Source organism: Chinchilla lanigera, unplaced genomic scaffold, assembly GCF_000276665.1.
Source record: "Chinchilla lanigera isolate Chin_1 unplaced genomic scaffold, ChiLan1.0 scaffold00036, whole genome shotgun sequence".
Taxonomy (NCBI): domain Eukaryota; kingdom Metazoa; phylum Chordata; class Mammalia; order Rodentia; family Chinchillidae; genus Chinchilla; species Chinchilla lanigera.
Window position 1 is genome coordinate 2,356,867 of NW_004955437.1, and position 18,202 is coordinate 2,375,068.

Consider the following 18,202-nt stretch of genomic DNA (forward strand, 5'->3'; position numbering starts at 1 on the left):
AAGAAGCAGCCCACCTGGGCCAGAAGGGACCCCGGGGTCTAGCTTGTCCACTGCTTCTGCAGCCCTGTCCCCAAGACCACAGGAGTTCCACCGTTTCCTGTGTGTCCAGCAGCCTGGCAGGTGAATGGGCTCCTATTCAAGCTGCTAGAGCCCAGTGACTGTGAGCACCCAGCAAGCTCGTGAGCCAGACCTGGCTTCACAATCCCCACAGTCTGGCCCTCACGTGGCCTGTGGGGCTGCACAGCTGGCCTCACCTCAGAGGTTCAGCGCTGCTGTCCTGGGGAGGCCTCCCAGGATCCCCAGGGGTGAGAGTGTGCCGGGGTAGGACGGTGGCCACAGCCCCTGGACACAGCAAAGGCCCCGGGCCGCCAGCTCCCTGTCCATCTTGTTCCAGTACAAAGCTCCAGCACCCGTCAGGTGCTCCTGAGTGTCCCACAGGAGCCCGGGCATTAGTGAGGGTAGGGAAAGCCAGCTGACCCACGTGAGACACCCGGGCTTCCGGGGTGCACCTGAGAAGCCCCCTTGGTCCCCGCTCAGCAGCCCCAGCTGCACCCCCATGGTGCCAGAAGTTCTGACTGCCAGCCACCTACCCGCCTTGGCCCACGGAGCCCACACCCCTCTCTATGCCCTGGCTCAGGGGCTCACGCTCACCCCTCACCCAAGCCTTTGCCCCTGCACCCTCATGGCCATGGTTACTGGGGACCATGGCTGCCAAACTCGGTTTGGCTCCTCACTGGACCAGAAGCTCCCCGAGGCCAAGGCTGCGTCTCCCCGCTGGCAGGGCACTGACCTGTCCTGAGAGCCCTGTGCAGGTGAGGGACACCAGGTCTGAACCCCACGCAGCTGTCCTGGCCCCCACGGGGCCAGAGGCCTTGAACGCTGCCCTTACCTCTTCCCAGCTGCCACAGCCCTCTCCTGAGAGCTGAGGGCTGGGGGACAGCACCCCACCCCTGAACGAGGAGATGGCCCCATCACTGGCCCCTGCAGATGGGGGGCCCTGGGCAAGCCTGCGCCGAGCGCCTCCCTCACCCCAAGGCTCCAGGCCAGCCTCCAGCTCCTCAAGAAGGGGCCGGGCCAGAAAGGAAGACACCAGACAGGGTGCCGTGCAGGACCCCCCACGCCACTCCCACCACCCCCACTTGGAAGTCCAGCAAGCACCGGGGCCGCAGCCTCACGTTGCTGACGGGCTTCAGCGCTGGGCAGGATCCACACTGGGGTCTCGGGCCCCCTTGCTGGGGGCAAGGTAGCCCCCCTACTCCCCTGCCCCGGCTCAGACACTTCTAGCATACACCAAGTGGGGGGTACAGCCGGGACACCCCAGGAGCGTGGTGGGCTCGCAGAGGGGCACTGATGCCGGGCCTGCACATGACCCGGCCACTCAGCCACCCTGCACACAGTCAGTGCCTGGCTCTGCCCCTGGGCCACTGTGTCGCGCTGCCAGCGGCCAGCTGGGTGGGGGCCCACTGTGTCGCTGCCTGTAATCTCCCTGCACGGCCGGCTGGGAGCCACTCACCTCCCACCTCCACCCATGCACAAGGGTGGGCTCGCACGTACGGGAGGAGACTGATGGGCACGTGCCATCCCCGTGCCAGGGGCTTGAGGCCTCACGGCCAGGCACGCGTCCTCTCGGGGCCTGGACCTGTGGGGCTGTGCCAGCCAGGAGCCACTCCCTGAGGGGAGAATTGAGCCGGAGGAGGGGAGAGGCTCGGTTACAGGGTGGGGGGCAGAGGGTACAGGGAGGGGGCCAGGAGACAGAGGAGGGGATGGCAGATGTGGGTCTGCCAGGAACTGCCCGTCCCTGCCCTTTACCTGGACCCGGCTGTCCCTGACCAGGCCTCCCGACAACACAGAGCCCCGAGGCCCCACACGGCCCTCCCTCCCTCCCTCCATCCCTCAACTCCAGCCCCTCTGGACTTGGGTGGTCCCGACCCTCGGTCCCCCAGCAGGACCCACAGTGGACACGGAGCCCAGGTGCAAAACCATGTGTTTATTTTTATTAGAAATGTTCTCAGTATAAAAACGATCATGCGCTACACATTGTCATCAATAACCATCACCAGACACCCAGGCACTGAACTCCGTGTGGTCAGCAGGAGGGGTAGGCGCAGGCGGGCAGGACACACGGCCGACGGGCAGGGGCAGGCGGTGGGCAGCGGGCCACGGGGACACACACACGAGGCCACCAGGAGGGCGCGGCACTTGCAACACACTTGAGATTTGTTTTTGTTTTGGCTTTTTCATGTTTTGATTTTTTTTTTTTTCCTTTTTTCTCTTTTGGGACCTGGAAGAGTTGGCAGACTGCTGAATTGGGGGGCACTGAAGTAGGGGGGACTGGAAAGAAAAATGCATGAGAGGCGCGATGGGGGGCCCGGGAGGGGCAGGACAGGGCCGGCGGGAGCAGAGGCGGGGGAGAGGAAGGAACCACAGAAGCAGAGAACCCAGACAGAAGGACGTGCAGAGAAAACAGGCGCGACAGAGATGGGAGAACGGAAGGACAGCAGTGGAGACGGACGGATGGACACGGGGACCAGCAGGACAGACAGAAGGGGAGGGCACAGAGAGAACCAGCGCTGGGGCTCCACACCCTGAGCCCTGTGCTCTGCGGCCAGCAGCGGCGGCGGTGAGACCCGCGCTCTTGCAGTGCCTGGAGCTGCCCGGCCCCTCGGCCGTTTCCTGTCGCCCACCCAGCTTGCCCTGGCTCCCGGCAGTGACGGCCGGGGCTCCGCTGTCCTCAGCACCAAGCCACGTCCGTGGGCGCCCACAGGCAGGCAGGACATCAGCTGGGTCCTCGGAAGTGGCCGTGGCCCAGCACACCATCCACGGGGCTGTGGCTCCTCCTTGTCCTGCATGGCTCCGGCAGCCTAGCTAGATGGCATGGTTGGTGTAGGTGACATAAGTCTGTTTGGTGGCCAGCGCTGGAAGGAGAGAGACCAGGGGGACGCAGGAATCAGGAGCTGCCTGTTTCACGCCCTTCGTCCCTGTAGGCACTGCCCTGCACTAGAACCTACCATAGCTCCCTACTACCTGTGGCATCCAGTCCAGGTCCCTGAACTCTGCAGCTGACATCCCCTAACCCACATGCCAGCCCCACCCCATCTCCCACTGTGCCCCATTCCTGGGTCTCGGCCCAGACTGCCCCCCTAGGGTCCCTCCTCCATTCCTCGGCCTGAGCCGAGCTGTTCCCCTTCACTTCGTCACCCCACCTTTGAAGCACACTTCCCGAGCCCCACTCCTCTGGGGACTGCAGCCTCCTAACGCCACCACACCCTAACACATTCCCTTTGTTTGTGCAACAATTATGTAACTGCAAAGGATCGTCAAAGGGAAGGCTCTCAGAAGTTCAAGGGCTCGTGCTCTGGAGGAGCTCATGGGAAGAGCACGCATGCGGAGTGGCGGCCCAGGGAAGCAAGGGACCTGGCACAGAGGAAACACTGACAACGAGAGAGAGAGGGGCCCTGCTCAGCTAGAAACTGAGGCACAGGATGGACTCAGCCCCAGGAAAACACAAGCGCCCAGGTCCCCATGGCCCTCTGAGTGTCGTCCTTCAACCGCTCGGGGCCCCTGTGTCCCCTTGGTCTTGAGATGACCTCCTCTCTGCCCCCCGCCACACTGGCTGCTGCTCCCCGCACGACTGGGACTGGGGTGGCACATCTGGGTGTCTCCTGGCCACAGCCCCTTGGCACCGGTCCCCTACAGGACCCAGACCAGTGTCTGTTCCACAGCCGGGTGGTGACATCAGCTCTCATGAGCGTCCCCTGTTCAGGGGGGCCAAAGACGGGTCACCCCCATTTGACAGATGAGCGCCTGAGGCCTTCGGTCTTGTCCTGTCCTGCCAGGTTTGGGACCCTCTCTACGGCCAGGAATAAGGGTCCACAGGGAAGAAGATGGACAGAAGAAAACCATGCCATTCTTTGCCTTAAAGCCGTCCCAACTTGCTCTTTCAGGTCAGCTCAGAAAAGGGGATGTGTCTGCCACCTGAAGAGGAAGTGGAGGATGGCAGTGTGGCAGTCTGCAGGTTGTCCCCTCTTCTCTGGGCACGGGACGGCCAAGTGAAGGACTACATTTCCCAGCCTCCCTTGCAGTTGGGTAGGTCCTCATAGGCTACCATCTTGCTAATGATGTTCATGCCCGAGCTTCACGCAACTCCCACATCCTGGAATTGAAACAGTGTGTCCCCTGTCTTTCCTCTCCATTCCCCTCTGGAGGACAGTGGCGTCAGCCCCAGGTCTCTGGAGGCCCACGGAGCAGCAGGATGGAAGGAACCGGGGCCCCACCCTGCCCTCCCACGACATACTCTATGTCGGAGAGAAACAAACATCCCTGTCGTTCTGTTCTTGGACCTGAGTCACAGCAGCATACCCAGAAGCCCACGAATACAGACAGTATCCTGTGTTCCTAGGAGTCCTTCGTGAGTGGAGGGACTTGCTGGGGATGGGGGAAGCCACGGGGCCACCATGCAGGTGGTGGGGAGCCACCAGGTCCCCCGCGTGGCAAAAACAAACCACCGATGGAGCCGAGTGGAGTGGGTGGGTGACCTTACGTAGAAGTGAGCTCCCTGTCTGCAGAAGTAGTCAAGCAGAGAGAGGATGGGCAGTCCCTTGGCTGGACAGAAGCAGGGAAGTTTCAGAGTTCAGGTGCCACGTGAACGGGTGTCATGGGCCATGACATCCAGAAAAAGAATGGGAATACCGCATGGCACCCCCCACAGTTTATAAAAAACCCTCCCACATCCCTCCAGGGTGCCGGTGACAAGGACAGAGGGACCATGGGACAGCAGCCAGCACCCAGGCTGGGCTGGGACGCGCTTGGGGAGAGGAGTCCAGGACTTGGGTGGCAGGTGTGCCTCGGGCAGTGGAGGGCACAGAGGAGCTCAATTTGGGGCACAGGGAGGCCTCACCCGCCCTGCCTTTGCTGCTGGGCCTCGGTTTCCCCGCCATGACGCCAGCGAGCGAGGGGCCCTTTTTGCCTAGACTCCTTTTCCCCAGGGGCTGCCAACCGCCTCCAATGCCTCCGCCCCGTCTAGTCCTCCACCGTCAGGAAAGAGTGCAGCTGATCAGCTCATCACCCGCCTGCAGGTCAGGCTGGTGCGAATCGATCCCCAGGGCGCCCTCAGCCCCTGGGAGAACTGAAAAAACTGAGTTTGCAACTGTGACGCCCTTCAAAGGCTCCGCTGGAGCCGCGATGGCCAGCGCCCACCGGCTGCGGGGGAAATGCAGGCCTGAGGCGTCATGGGCACTGGGAACCGGGAGAGGGTGGGCACGAGTGCCGCAAAGCAGAGCGGCTGTCCTCCTCCTCGGAGCCAGCGCTGTCTCCCCTGGTCCGTCCCATTCAGCCCCCGACACTCGCCAAGGCCCAGGGTCCTTCAGGGAGCCTCAGTTTCACCCTCCCAGAACGGGAACAGTGAGTCTGCCCGGGCCCCTGAGAGGTAACAGTGAGGCTGAAAGGGAGAGCCGGGCCTGGGGCCAGCCCTGCGTCACTGTCACCGCTAGGGACACCTCAGCACCTGGCACATGGCCGGCCAGCACCTGCCCCTGGGCGCTGCAGCCCCCTCCTCTGGAAGCGGCGTGATGGTAAAGCCCACGGCCGGCTCAGCCCAGGAGCGACTGCAAACACCCTCAGCCTACACCGTGTAGGGCAGCAGGGCTGAGATCCCTGCGGCGATGGGCGGATGGGGACAGGGGGGCATGGGTGGGGAGGTGACACCCAGGAGCACCCCAGTGTGCTCCCCGCTGAGGCAGCCCCTCCCTGCTGGCTTTCCGTCACCTGCAGCCTGATAGCAACGAGCCGGACGGCGCGAGGTGCTCGCTGACAGTCCCCATTTGTCGCCCTGTGTCTCCACACCCAATCTGCTGGCCATCAGGCCCCTGAATTATTTATTCTGCTGTTTGTTTAAAGATACGGAGCCTGCCAGTGACAGAGTGAAAAATGTCCCTGCTTGGCAGGACTGACCCCTCCCTCCTCTGCCCACGCACCACCCTCCATCCGGCCATCCCTGGCATTAATCACTGGCGCCTCCGTGGCCCCTGTCACCAAGCTGAGAGGCAGTGGGGGCAAGGGTGCCGCTGTCCTTGGCCTCTGCCACGGGGCACCAGGCTGTCAACCTCCCCTTACAGGAAACAAGGCTGGCAATGCCACCCCACCGGGCCTTGTTGTCTGCTCAAGCCTGGGCAGACGCAGAGGGCACAGCGTGAGCGTGGGCCTCCAGAGCTGTCTGGGAAGGCTGCCGCCCTCGGTGGTCCCTCTGGCCCTCACCGTCCCCTCCAGGTCGCTAAGATCCACTCTAGAGAGGGGGCCGGGACTCGGGTCAGCAGCGCCCTGAGAGGATGCTCTGTCCCCTTCTCCATCCAGAGCCCCATACTGACCCCAGGAGGGCCCTGCAGGTAGAGGGATGAGCTGGTGCTGCGGAGAGGAGTGGGGCCAGGGGAGCCAGGGGTCAGCAGGGAGGTGAGGGCAGAGTGGACAAGGAGGACCCTGTGGGAAGCCAGCCTGCCACACCGCAGAGGGTGGGGGCCCCAGAGAGCCGCGTGAGGTCAGAGCAGAGGGAAGGACAGCGTGGGGCACCAGACACCCTCTGCTGCCTGGCCTCGGGGGAGACAAGCACTGCCTGGGAGCCTCCGGGCTCTCTGCTGTGCTGGAGAAAGGTCCAGGCCTCCGGCACGCAGCTCTGGGGTCCACTGCACAGCGCAGAGTGACCCTCCCCGCTGAGCCTCCGGACCACACCCTGGGGACACACTATCCCACAGCCCACCCCAACCCTCACCCACGTGCCCAGGTGGCCCATGTCCTGGGTCCCCATCTCTCTGGGCCCTGCTAGAGGGCTGCTGGACAAAGCCACGCTGTGTGTTACAGCAGCTCTGGCCCCAGGCCCCTCCCAGGGTCCCCTACGAAAGAACCAGGCGGGGCCCTCCGAGCCAAGCTCTCCTCCCTAAGGGACTGGACTGGTGGACACAGGCAGCCACCAGGCCCAGCACAGGGAAATCCAGGTCTCACTGACCTGTGTGAGCTGGGCGCTCCCAAGGCCTCCCTCGGGTGTGGACTGGGACCCACCGCCCACCGGTGTGGGGCCTCGGAGGGGCGGGGCCTCTGAGGGGCGGGGCCTCGGAGGGGCGGGGCCTCGGAGGGGCGGGGCCTCTGAGGGGCGGGGCCTCGGAGGGGCGGGGCCTCTGAGGGGCGGGGCCTCGGAGGGGCGGGGCCTCTGAGGGGCGGGGCTGACACGCACCTGGGGCCTCTAGGTTCTCACACAGCTCAGACTTGGCCTCCCCGTTGGGCCTGAAGTTGCCCTTCTGTGTGAACTTGTTGGACATGGTGGCAGCGGTGACGACGGCTTTGAGGCTGCGCTTGCGCTTGGGCACGTTCTGCTCCGGGTGGAAGAGGATGATGTAGACCTTGGGCATGTAGAGCATTCCCAGGGACACCGAGGCGCTCAGACTCACCGAGACGGTCAGCGTGGTCGTCTGGATGTACAGCTGTAGGGGTGGGGGTGGGGGCATCAGGGCCACCTGCGCTGGCCCACCCTGAGACAGCCCCACCCTGTGCTCCTGGCTGCTGGCAGAGGGAGCTATGGTGTGGACCTGGCATTGAGACCCGATTCTGAAGCAAGTCCTTGTGCCTCAGTTTCCTCGTGTCTAACATGGGTGTGGACACTGATCGGCTCAATGTTAAGCCTGGAGACTGCTGTCTGTGAGTGGCGGTGCCATGCACCTGTTTGCCAGTGCCGCCTCCTCCCCGGGGACCACGGCCAACCTCAGGAAAGTCCCCAGCACAGGCTGAGGGTGAGATGAGCCCGGCATGACTCCTAGGGGCAGTGCCCCCGCCCTTGGACCAGCCCCGTGTTCAGGGCCTGCCCGCCACACATGCCACCCGGGCAAAGCAGGCCCTTGGCACGGGACCCATGGCACGCAACAATCCGGTGGTGGCAGCACAGGCAAAGCCCATTTCATGCTTGCTCTCCAACACTAACGGTGACAGATGTTTAGCAAAATGAAAGCCCATTAATCTGGGTGTCGGATAATCCATTTTTCAATAGCGGGGCTTCCAGGCGGGGCCCAGCGATTCCCACCGCCCGCACCTGGGATTCCCGGCCTGCCTCCTCCAAGCCTGCACACGTCCTCCAGGCCTCAGCTGCTCTCCGGCGCCCTCAGCCAGAGCGGATCCAAGGGAGCCCCAAGCTGTGCCTGCAGGTCTTGGCAGGGAGGCAGCAGGCAATGTCTGGCCCTCAAATCCATGGGGCCTGGGCCTAAGCCCCCCCCACCAGGAGCCGATGTGTGGCCTGCTCCAGGAAGCCTTGCCCACCCCCGGTGTGGGACACAGGTCTAGCCTTACTTCCTGAGGTCACAGGGGCGTCTGGAAGGTGACTGGCTCATGGGGTGCTCTACTCGCCCGCGGATTAACCCTTTGGTGAGCTCACAGCTGAAAATGCTGATAGGAGGCAGGCCCTGTTTACAAGGGGTCACTGGGGGTGTGACCTGGAAGGGTGTATGCCTGGCCCCGGGGCCTGCCTTCTCTCTGTTTCCTGGCTACCGTGGGCTGAGCCGCTGTCTTCCGCCAGGCCCTTCCACCGTGCTGCTTCTGCCTTGGACCCAGCCAGCCATGGACCGAGCCCTCTGAAACTGTGCCAAAATAAATCTCTCCTCTTTTGAATTGTGGGTGTCAAGTATTTTGTCTCAGCGCTGGGATGGTGACTAATGCACACCCTCACTCCCACACCATGAGGTTCCCCAAGCAGAGAGCCAAGCAGTGGCCTGGGTGGGTCAAGAGTAGGCCTGTCACCTGGCCCTTACTGCTGGTCTAGGAGTCGTGGGGGACAGAGTGTGTCTCCCTCCTTAGACAGTGGTTCCCTGAGGGCAGGGGCTGTTCTGCGTTCACACTGGGGGTCTTAGGCACCAAGCTGTGGGCAGGCCAAATACTTCTTGTGATAGTTAAGCTCAACTATGTCAACTTCTTTAGCCTGGGAAGTCATCAAAAGGATTAGTAATGTGCAATCCTGGGTGTGTCTGGGTGGGTCATGAAGGCATGACCTTGGGGGTCTTCGTCCGGTCCTTTGCCCGCTCCCCCTTGGCCCTCTTCCCCTGCTCTGCTTCCTGCCCGCCATGAACTGAGCAGCTTTGTTTCACCACGCCCTTCCACCATGATGTTCTTGCCTGGAGCCAGCTAACCATGGACCGAACCTTCTGAAACCGTGAACTACATCAAACCTCTCCTCTGTTAAATTGTGGGTCTCAAGTGTTGTGCCTTAGGGACAAGAATTAACACCTGTGTTATACCCTGTACCTCCACCCTGTTAATGGGGGTGTGTAGCTGAGCTTGTGTGGACTTGATGGCACCAGTGATGAGCCCCCTCTCAGGGTGGAGCGAGTCTGGCAGTGGACCCTGACTCCCCTGCATTAGGGGCCAGGGGCCTGGACCACAGTAGGATGCTGGGCAAATGTGCTCCCCTCTGGGCAGCAGGGACCCCCCACCACGAATGCAGGCAGAGCCCACTTCATGGAGCTTGTGCTAAGAAAGGGCACACTTGGCTTAATGTCCAGTCCAGCTGCCGCTCTCTCGAGCTCTGAGTGACATTTCGACAGGGCCCTTATTATGTGCCAGGCCCTGAAGACGAGGGTGCTCACCCACAGCATAGGTGCCAGTGCAGACACTGGCACAGCCAGGGTCCCTTTCTGCAGACATAGCACTGGTGGGAGCATGAAAAAATCAAACTGGAGCTAGTGTGTGGCCAGTCTGCTGCACCCGTCCTTCCCAGCATGCCCCTGGGAGCTCCGCCAGCCAGTCCCAGGCTATGAGGTGGGCCTTGTGAAGAACAGAACTGGAGCTGCCCACGCCCCCATTCCTCCCTTTGCCACAAGGCCTGGAACTCCCACCAGGCCCTGGAGCCTGCCCCTGGCTCCAGCATGGTTTCCAGGTCTCCCGTGCTACGGGGAGGTGGTAGCAGGTGAGCCTTCCTCAGAGAAGCGTGGTGCGCTAGAGTCCAACAGGCACCCAGGGAGGGCAGGCCCAGGAGCATCTTCTTGTTTTTCTGGAGACGGGGTCTCACTATGTAGCTCAGGCTGGCCTTGAACTCACAATGTAGCCCAGATTGGCCTTGAACTCGCAGCAATCCTCCTGCCTCAGCCTCTCAAATGCTGGGACCAGTAGAGTCTTAAAGGCAGCAGAGAGAGGTGGCCACAGGACCGCTCCTTCTCTTCCACCACCCATCTGTAGCATGCACCTGGCCTTCCACTGTTCCTGCCCTGAGTGACAGGCCGTGCCACTCCACCCTCTGCAAGGGAGTCGGCACCAGGCCTGCACTCCCCAAGTGAAGGCTGGCCTACAGGCGGGGGAGGGGCTGTGCCTGTGGACCGGCAGACCACGAGCTTCCTGTGTCCTGCTAGGCTGGTGGGCACAAGATGTCAGGGGCCTGGGGGCAAGGACTGAGACTGCCCCTGACAGGGACCAAGGTCCTCAGCATCTACAAGTCAGACAAACGAACATCACCACAGCCTGGCCGGCCCCCACACCCCGTCCTGCCTGCACCTGGCTCTACAGGAACCCCAGGCAGCGGAGGGAGTGGCTCAGACCCGCGCAGGGTCACGCTACACGCTGCTGCTGAGCCCTGGAAACCATCCGCCTGCTCACATAGCAGCGCAGACAGCGTCACTCCGCACCCAAGCCCCACACGGAGGGGGGCACAGCTGAGCATGAGCAAGTGCATGCACGCACACCTGTGTACCCTGCACACCCGCATTCACACACACCCAAACTCAGGCCGCACACTCCTACCTGGTGCACATACACCTTTCACACAGCCGGGGCACACACATGCATGTACACAGAGCCATTCAAACACAGCCACGCTCAGCCACTGTATACACTCACACCCGCATCCGCACAGCTAAACACCTGTGTGCAAATTTACACATGGGCACACGTAACCTGCTCACACACACAGAATCCCAAGGCACACACCAGTCCATCCACTCCTGAATGCACCTGCATCAAAGGGTACACTCACATCTGTGCACGCACACCTCCATGCCCTGCCTTACCTCCGGACAACAGCCCTGCTCACGTCTCACACACACACACGCACACGCCCATGGCCACAGCTGCCCCTTGCACTTGGGTCTCCTCACTCTGACATGACACAGCTCAGAGGTGGCCTGAGCCGCTCAGAACCCTGGCACGTGGGCTGGCAGGGACTTGAGCTCATCTGCTCCAGCTGGCTCCATCTTGAGGGGCAGCACCCACGTCCCACGCTGCCAGGGGCAGACCTGGGTGTCACATATCCACGAGCCAGCTGCTGAGTACAGGGCAGGCCTCTGCCCTCCCTGGACTCTGGAAGGATCAACCCGGGCTCCTCTGTAGCCTGGGCTGGGGGAGCAGCGGGTGTGCACCTGGAAGAGCAAGGAGGGCGCGGGGCCAGCCTCGTCTGCAGGGGGAGAGCCTGACGTCCTGGGCCCGCTGGAGCCCCACCGGGAGGGGTGTTGGCGGGGGCAGGGAGGAGCGCGGCCCCACACCGTGGCCTCCTGGCTGCAGACCTGGATGACCTCTGGGAGGGGCTTGATGGGGCCTCCTGGCGCTGCCAACGTGACCACTCCTTCCTCTCCACAGACCCAGCCTCTATGCCCACAGCGTGGGCAAGCACTCGTTACAGTGCCAGCAGGAAGGCAGGGCACAGAGCAGGTCCCCAGCCACTGGTGGGGAAACTGAGGCCAGAGAGGCCAGCCGCCCTGTCCAGATCCCAGGCAGGGGCCAGGGATGTAGCTCAGTGGCATAAGCGCCTGCTTGGCAAGCGCAAGGTCCTGTTTGATTCCCGGTATCAAAAAAAAGAAAAAAAAGAAAGAAAAAAAAAAAGAAAAGGAAAGGACAGATCCCAGGCAGACACAGCCCACCATGATGCCTGCTTCAGTGACTCCCAAACGTCCAAGGTAGCCCCGGCCCCTGGCACCCAGGCAGTGCCCAGGCGGGGATGTGAGCAGAGCTCACAGCACCCCTAGGGTGTGCACACCCTGGGGCCAGACAAACAGGGCTGCAGCTCCGGACCAGGCGGGAAGCGCCCGCAGCTGGCACTGCCCAGCCCCAGGTTTCCGAGCCCCAGGGCAGCAGGGGGCTGGGGAGAGAGGGAGCCCATCCATTTTCACACCACAGGGACTCATGGGGTCCTGGGAGGGGTGGACAGAGGACGGAGAAGAAAAGGAGCGGACCCAAGGGAAGACAGGGCCGGTCAGAGAGAGAAGGAGGTGTCTAGACAGCGTGCGGAGTGAGAGGGCGCAGCCTCTTTGGCCAAGCGAGGAGTGGGGAAGAGAAGCAGTGGGAGAGGCAGGCGGGGACAGAGAAGGCAAGAGAAGGCAGAGAGAAGGGAAGAAGGGCAGGAGCGTGTGAGCAAGGAGAGTAAGGAGACCCACAGGGGGAGAAGGCAGAGCGGCCGGGAGAGGAAGAGGAGGACGGAGAAAGGAAGGGAAATCCAGGACCCAGAGAAAACACTAGAAGACAGTGAGGCCCAGGAGGAGGCCCTCGGGAGGGGGCAGCCAGCCTGGGGGGGTGCCGCGCCCTGCCCTCCCCCAGCCCGCCCCCGCCCTCACCTTGTCGGCCGACTGTGAAGTACCGAAGAAGATGGGGATGAAGGCGAGCCACACGATGCAGGTGGTGTACATGGTGAAGCCGATGGGCTTGGCCTCGTTGAAGGTCTCGGGCACGCCGCGGGTCTTGATGGCGTACACAGTGCACGTGACCATGAGCAGCATGCTGTAGCCCAGCAGGCAGATGAGCGACAGGTCCGAGATGTCGCACTTGAGCACGCCCCTGGCGAAGCGGGGGTCGAGCGTCCGCTGGTCCTGGAAGTCCACCACGGAGTGGGACGGGTCCACCACGAACCACACGCAGATGCCCAGCAGCTGCAGCGAGATGAGGCTGAAGGTGATGGCCAGCTGCGAGGCGGGGCTGATGAAGCGCGGGGCGCTCACGGACCGCTTGCCCTGCTCGAAGATGCGGTAGATGCGGTTGGTCTTGGTGAGCAGGGCCGCGTAGCTGATGCTCATGCCGAGCCCCAGGAAGATCCGCCGCAGGGAGCAGGTCCCCAGGTCTGGCTCGGCGATCATGAGGAAGGTGGTGGCGTAGCACAGGAAGATGCCCGCCAGCAGCACGTAGCTCAGCTCGCGGCCCGAGGCCTTGACGATGGGCGTGTCGTTGTAGCGCACGAAGGTGACCACCACGAACAGCGTGGCCGCGATGCCCGCCACGGCCAGGAAGAGCGGCAGCACGGCCCAGGGCGAGTCCCACTCGAGCTTGACGATGGGGATGGGCCGGCAGCCCGTGCGGTTCTCCGTGGGCCGCATGTCGTAGGGACACGTCTTACAGGTGTAGCGATCCACCTGGTACTGGTACCCGGTGCAGGGCTCGCAGTGCCAGCAGCAGGGCATGCCCTTCACAGTCTTCTTCCGCTCGCCCGGCTGGCAGGGCAGGCTGCAGATGGAGCGGGGCAGCTGCTGCCCACTGCCCGGCCAGTGCATCCGCTCTATCTGGCAACAACAGCACCGCAGGGCAGCTCAGGACCCGAGGCCCAAGTGCCCGGGACTGTCCCCAGGGGCTGCCCCACTGCCCTGCCCCAGACCCAGCCCAAAGTCCAGCCGCCTGGACTCCCGCTGGGCTACTGAACCTGACAGCTGCATTTAAGCAAGCTCACTCTGTGTGACTCAGATACCACTGCAAGAAACACAAACCCTCAGGACTCGCGGAGAAGCTGAGCCCAGAGAGCAGCGGTGGCAGCCCAGCGTCACACAGAGCTCCAGCAGCGCGGCAGGGAGGCCTCGGGGGTCCTGACGCAGCACCCGGCACCAGGACTTGCTGGAAATGCGCATTTCGGCCACCCCAGCACCGCAGCTGTTGCTCCAACAACCCCCACCCCGTGACGCCTGGGCACAACGGGGTGGAATGCGCTGCCCTGCGGCTCAGCCGCCAAGTCTGCCGGTCCAGTGGCGCGGGGAGCCCTGCTCGGCAGGCTTAATCGGAGGACGCTCACTACGTGCCCAGGGGTTAGCATCTCTTTACCTCTGGCTCTAGATTAGTGCTGCTCACAGTTCCCGTCCTGAAGATACAATCGCAGGGAGCCACAGGAGTGCCGTCACGCCCCACTGAACGCCTACATTATTCCAGGGTGGGAGGGAGTGGCCCCTTGCTCAACGACCTGCTCCAGGCAAAGCAGCCTGCAGGAAGTGCTTTCCCTGGGAGCGGCACCCCCGCCGGACTGGCACACACGTCCTGAGGAGTGCCACCTGCCAGGTCGGGCCTGAGCAGAGTTTCTGAGCTAAAGGGTAGGGCCGGGGAGAGGATCCAAAGAGGACCTCATAGCAAGGGGGAAAGGAAACTTCCATAAGAAGGTTGCCCAGCAGCTCTGGGCGCTGCCAGCTCTGCCACCCCAGCAGCCAGGGTGCAGCGTGGCCAGCAGCATCCTTCGGGAATGACCCTAGTGGTCCCTGTGTGCTGCGGCCATGGGGCCCAGTAAGGGCTTTCCCGAGACACGGAGGGTGGCAGGAGACTGGTTCCAGGGTCAGGGCAGCGAGGACGGCCTCGCCCTAGGCTCACATGTGCTGCCCGGGTCTAAAGCCAGCTTGCCCTTGTTTCTGAGGGCGACTACCCTAAAAGTCAGGGAGGGAAGGTTCATTCGTGTTTCACCAGGGCGGCAGCTCTGGGAGGGCAAGGCCTTCGTGTTTATTCCCCCATGACCCTGCACCCCTGCCCCACAGAAGCCCAGGGAACTCCCAGGAAATTGATGAGGACAACTGAGGCCAGGCAATGACACTCAGGCCCCGGGGACAAGCGGCCCCTCGGGCTCCCACCCTGGAAGAAGACAGCAGCTGCTCCCACTCCTCAGCTCCACTGGGGGCCGCGGGTCAGGAGCGGATGGTGGGCCATGGAGACAGTCTGTCGGGATGGGGGGCTCCGTATCACTGGGGAGACACCCCTGCACACCCCGCCCTGCCTTTGGCGCTCACATCTGGGAAATGGGGACAAGGACAGTGCCTGCCTTGTAGACTGGACACTCTCACAGTACAGCGGGGGACTCAGCCAGAACCAGAGCCAGCACACAGCACACAGCACAAAGCACAGCTCAGGAGGGATTCTGAGCCGCTGCTGCTGGGAATTCGACTCCACGCCTGCGTGCTACCCGCTGCACCTACGCAAGCCGCCTGCCCTCGCCATTCTGGCATCACCCCTCGGTGCCCAGTGTGCCCACCCTCTCTGTCCTGTCTCTCTGGGCTCCACATCTGAGGAGCCCCGCCATAGAAGGGGCTCTGCCCCATCAAGCTGTGTGGCCTCAGAAAAGCCCCTGTGCCCCCAGGGCTGGGCTCCCTGAAATATGTCCTCTGGCCCAGAAGGCTGTGGGGCTACTGGGACTGTCGGTGAGGAAGAAGTTATCAGAGGAGACAGCAGGGCGTGATGCAGCCCTTCCAGGATCCCAGGAATCCCCGGGGTCACGGCTCACCCCTCACCCCAGCAGGGCAGGGACAGTGCACGGGCATTTCTCCTAGGAAACCGACTGCAGGGCTTTCTCCCAAAAGCACACCCAAAGGGGATACCCAGGGAGGGCCACCAAGGCCCTGAGACATTCTGTGGCCTTGTTGGGGCTGTGGGGCTCAGGGGATGGGGACTCGAACAGCTCCCCAGCCATGGCCAAATCATCCCGGGCCGTCTGCCTTGGGACCGGAGCTAGGCAGCCCCCTCAGCCCGCCCCACACCTGGCAGCCTCTGATCCTCTCCCTGGAGCATGAACTCATCTATCCAGAGCGCCTTACCCTGAGGGCAGCACCAGGACAACCCAGGCAACGGGAGAGGGCAGGGCCAGACTGGGCAGCAGAACCTTGGCTGCTCTGTTCTTCCTTTTGGGGGCGTGGGCCTCAAATCTCTGAGGTCTGCGAGGGGAAGGGAAGGCAGTCTCTGTTCTGGACCTGCAGTCCCAGGGCGAGGTTATTCAGCTACTGCCTCCGGGCTGGGATGGCCTGAACCACGCCCCACGCCCTGCTGGCTGCCCCCTGCTTACTCGGAGGTGCAGGTGGTCGGTCCAGGAGCCAATGACCTTGTACTCGGCAGAGCCGTTGCGCAGCTGGTACTGGTAGATGTCGTAGCGCCCGGGCGCATCTCCGTTCTCATTGAAGATCACAGGATTCCCTGCGATGCCTGTGGAGGTGGGGTCTCAGCTAGGCCTCTACACAGAGGCAGGGAGGATGATGGACTCGGGGCAGACAGAACTAGGGAGGTCCAGGGGGCCACCTTGGGGTCTCAGCGCTCAGGAGCATCTGAAGAGACCCCCATTCCCTCCCTGCAGGACTCCATCCCCTGGCTGCAGGGCCCACACCACGCCCCCACCTGAAAAGTTGACGTTTCTGATGTACTTAAGCAGCTGGGTGCCATCCACGGGGTCCATGCGAGGACAGAGCCCCACGCGGCCGGGACACAGGTCGCGGTGCATGGCGTGCAGTGCGTGGCCCATGGCATACACGGCGTCAATCACAAACTGCACCTTGCCTTCCTGCTCGTACGCAGAGTCCTGCCCGATGCGCTCCCGGTCTGCAAGCAAACACCCGGCCTGAGTGCCTGTGACCTCTCCACCCTCACAGCGGTGCCCTGGGCACCAGAGCTGACCCTGGGGCCAGGGGAGCAGAGGGTGCCCAGCCTGTGCACACCTAGCCCAGTGCCTGCTCTACCACCCCAGGGGTAGGTTCTGTGGCGTTGCCTGGGCAAAGACAGCCTGGAAGTCTTCCTGGAGGAGGCAGTGGCTTTGAATCTCAGACGCTTTATGGATATTAACTCTCTGGATTCTCCTAGTGGTGCTCTGAAGTGAGCAATCATCCCCATTAGAGGTGGGGAAACTGAGGCACGGGTGGGTAAGGAATATTACAGGACCATACAGATCTGATCTGTATGCAGGGCTCCAGCTCTAAGCTTGTGCACTATGCCAGGAAAGTGGGGGGCGGGTGGGGACTCCAAAGTGAGATCAGAGGAAGAGAAAAGATGGACAGAGCTCCAGGAAGCCCACCACCCTCCCAAGGCCTCGGGCCTGCACACAGCATGGCCCAGCCTCCTTCTCTAAGACAGGACCAGGACACGGATGCTCAGAGCCCTGTCCCAGCCCGCTCTACCTGCTGGAGGGCACAGGCCAAGCCGGCCCTGCAGGCGGTGGGGGAGGGGCTGCACCAAGCAGGCTGGCCTGGTCACTCGGCCCCAAGCCCCTGCGACTTCAGAGGGAGAACCAGCTGTGGGGGTCTCACTGTGGCTGCCCCACCCCCAGCAGGAAGGGCAGCAGCCATCTGTCACTCCTTGGCCAGCCTGGACACTCAGTTGACCCTGCTGCCCAGGAGCCCAGCCTATGCTCAGCCTGGCTCAGGTGGACAGCCACAGACTGCCAAGTGGACACTGGAAATCGCAGCCTCACCGTGGTAGGGATAGCAGGGCCACCACGGTCCGCTGCTCCAGCTGTCCTTCTGGGGATGAGAAGACTCATCTGGGGGCGTAGAGAGGGAAGCTCCAGGTCACGCAGCTAGGGAGCTGGGCCTGTCTGTGGCAGGGAGAGTACCCCAGCTCCTCAGAACACCTCCTCCCCCAGGCCGCGCTGGCCCGGGCCTCATCTGCGCCGAAGCGGTTAGCTTTGCTAACGGGCAACATGATTTCTAGGTCAAGGCACAGGCGGGATGGACACGAGACAGATTCCCAGCTTCACCGTGTGCCCGCTCACTCAGACCTCTGATTACAGGGCTCTGAGAGCCAGGACAGAAGGAACGGGGACAAGGCTGTTCCCGAGGGCACTGGAGGGGGCTGGGTGCTGGGAAGCCCCTCCAGGACCAGGCCAGCCTCCGGCCCACACTAGAGGCCGAGGAAGAGCCCCGGCCTCCTCCGCAGCCTCCTCACACCTCCCTGGATCCGGATGGGGGATGAATTATTAAGCAGGGACGGAAAGGGAGGCTGCGGCCACTGCGGAGAGGAGGCGCTGGCTCCAAGGCCAAGGACACCGAGACAGAGAGACAGATGCTTAGAGGTGCAGCTTGCCTCTCCGGGCCCGGGCCCTCCTACAGGGTCCCACTGGAGCATCTGTTCCTGAGCCACTGAGGTCACCAAGCCACCATGAGAATAGAGACCCCCAGGGACGTCAACAGTGATGCCCCAGGCCCAGGACCCGAGCCCTGGGCCCCTCAAGATGCAACAATGACAGGTCAAAGTGCACTCCCACCAC

At 62.9% G+C, this 18,202-nt stretch overlaps 1 protein-coding gene across 2 annotated transcripts in view; it reads right to left on the reverse strand.

Annotated features, from left to right (window-relative positions):
* Window positions 1–1,972: 1,972 nt before the first annotated feature.
* The window catches only part of Grm4 (glutamate receptor, metabotropic 4), a 90,307-nt gene continuing 74,077 nt past the window's right edge, over window positions 1,973–18,202 (reverse strand). For both annotated transcript variants that reach the window (XM_013516709.1, XM_005389511.2), the window contains exons 7-11: window positions 16,342–16,542; window positions 16,016–16,152; window positions 12,561–13,496; window positions 7,220–7,466; window positions 1,973–2,915 (exon numbers count right to left, since the gene is read on the reverse strand). In XM_013516709.1, coding sequence (XP_013372163.1) covers window positions 2,866–2,915; window positions 7,220–7,466; window positions 12,561–13,496; window positions 16,016–16,152; window positions 16,342–16,542 — 1,571 coding nt within the window. In that variant the 3' untranslated portion in view covers window positions 1,973–2,865. The remainder of the gene's footprint in view (window positions 2,916–7,219; window positions 7,467–12,560; window positions 13,497–16,015; window positions 16,153–16,341; window positions 16,543–18,202) is intronic.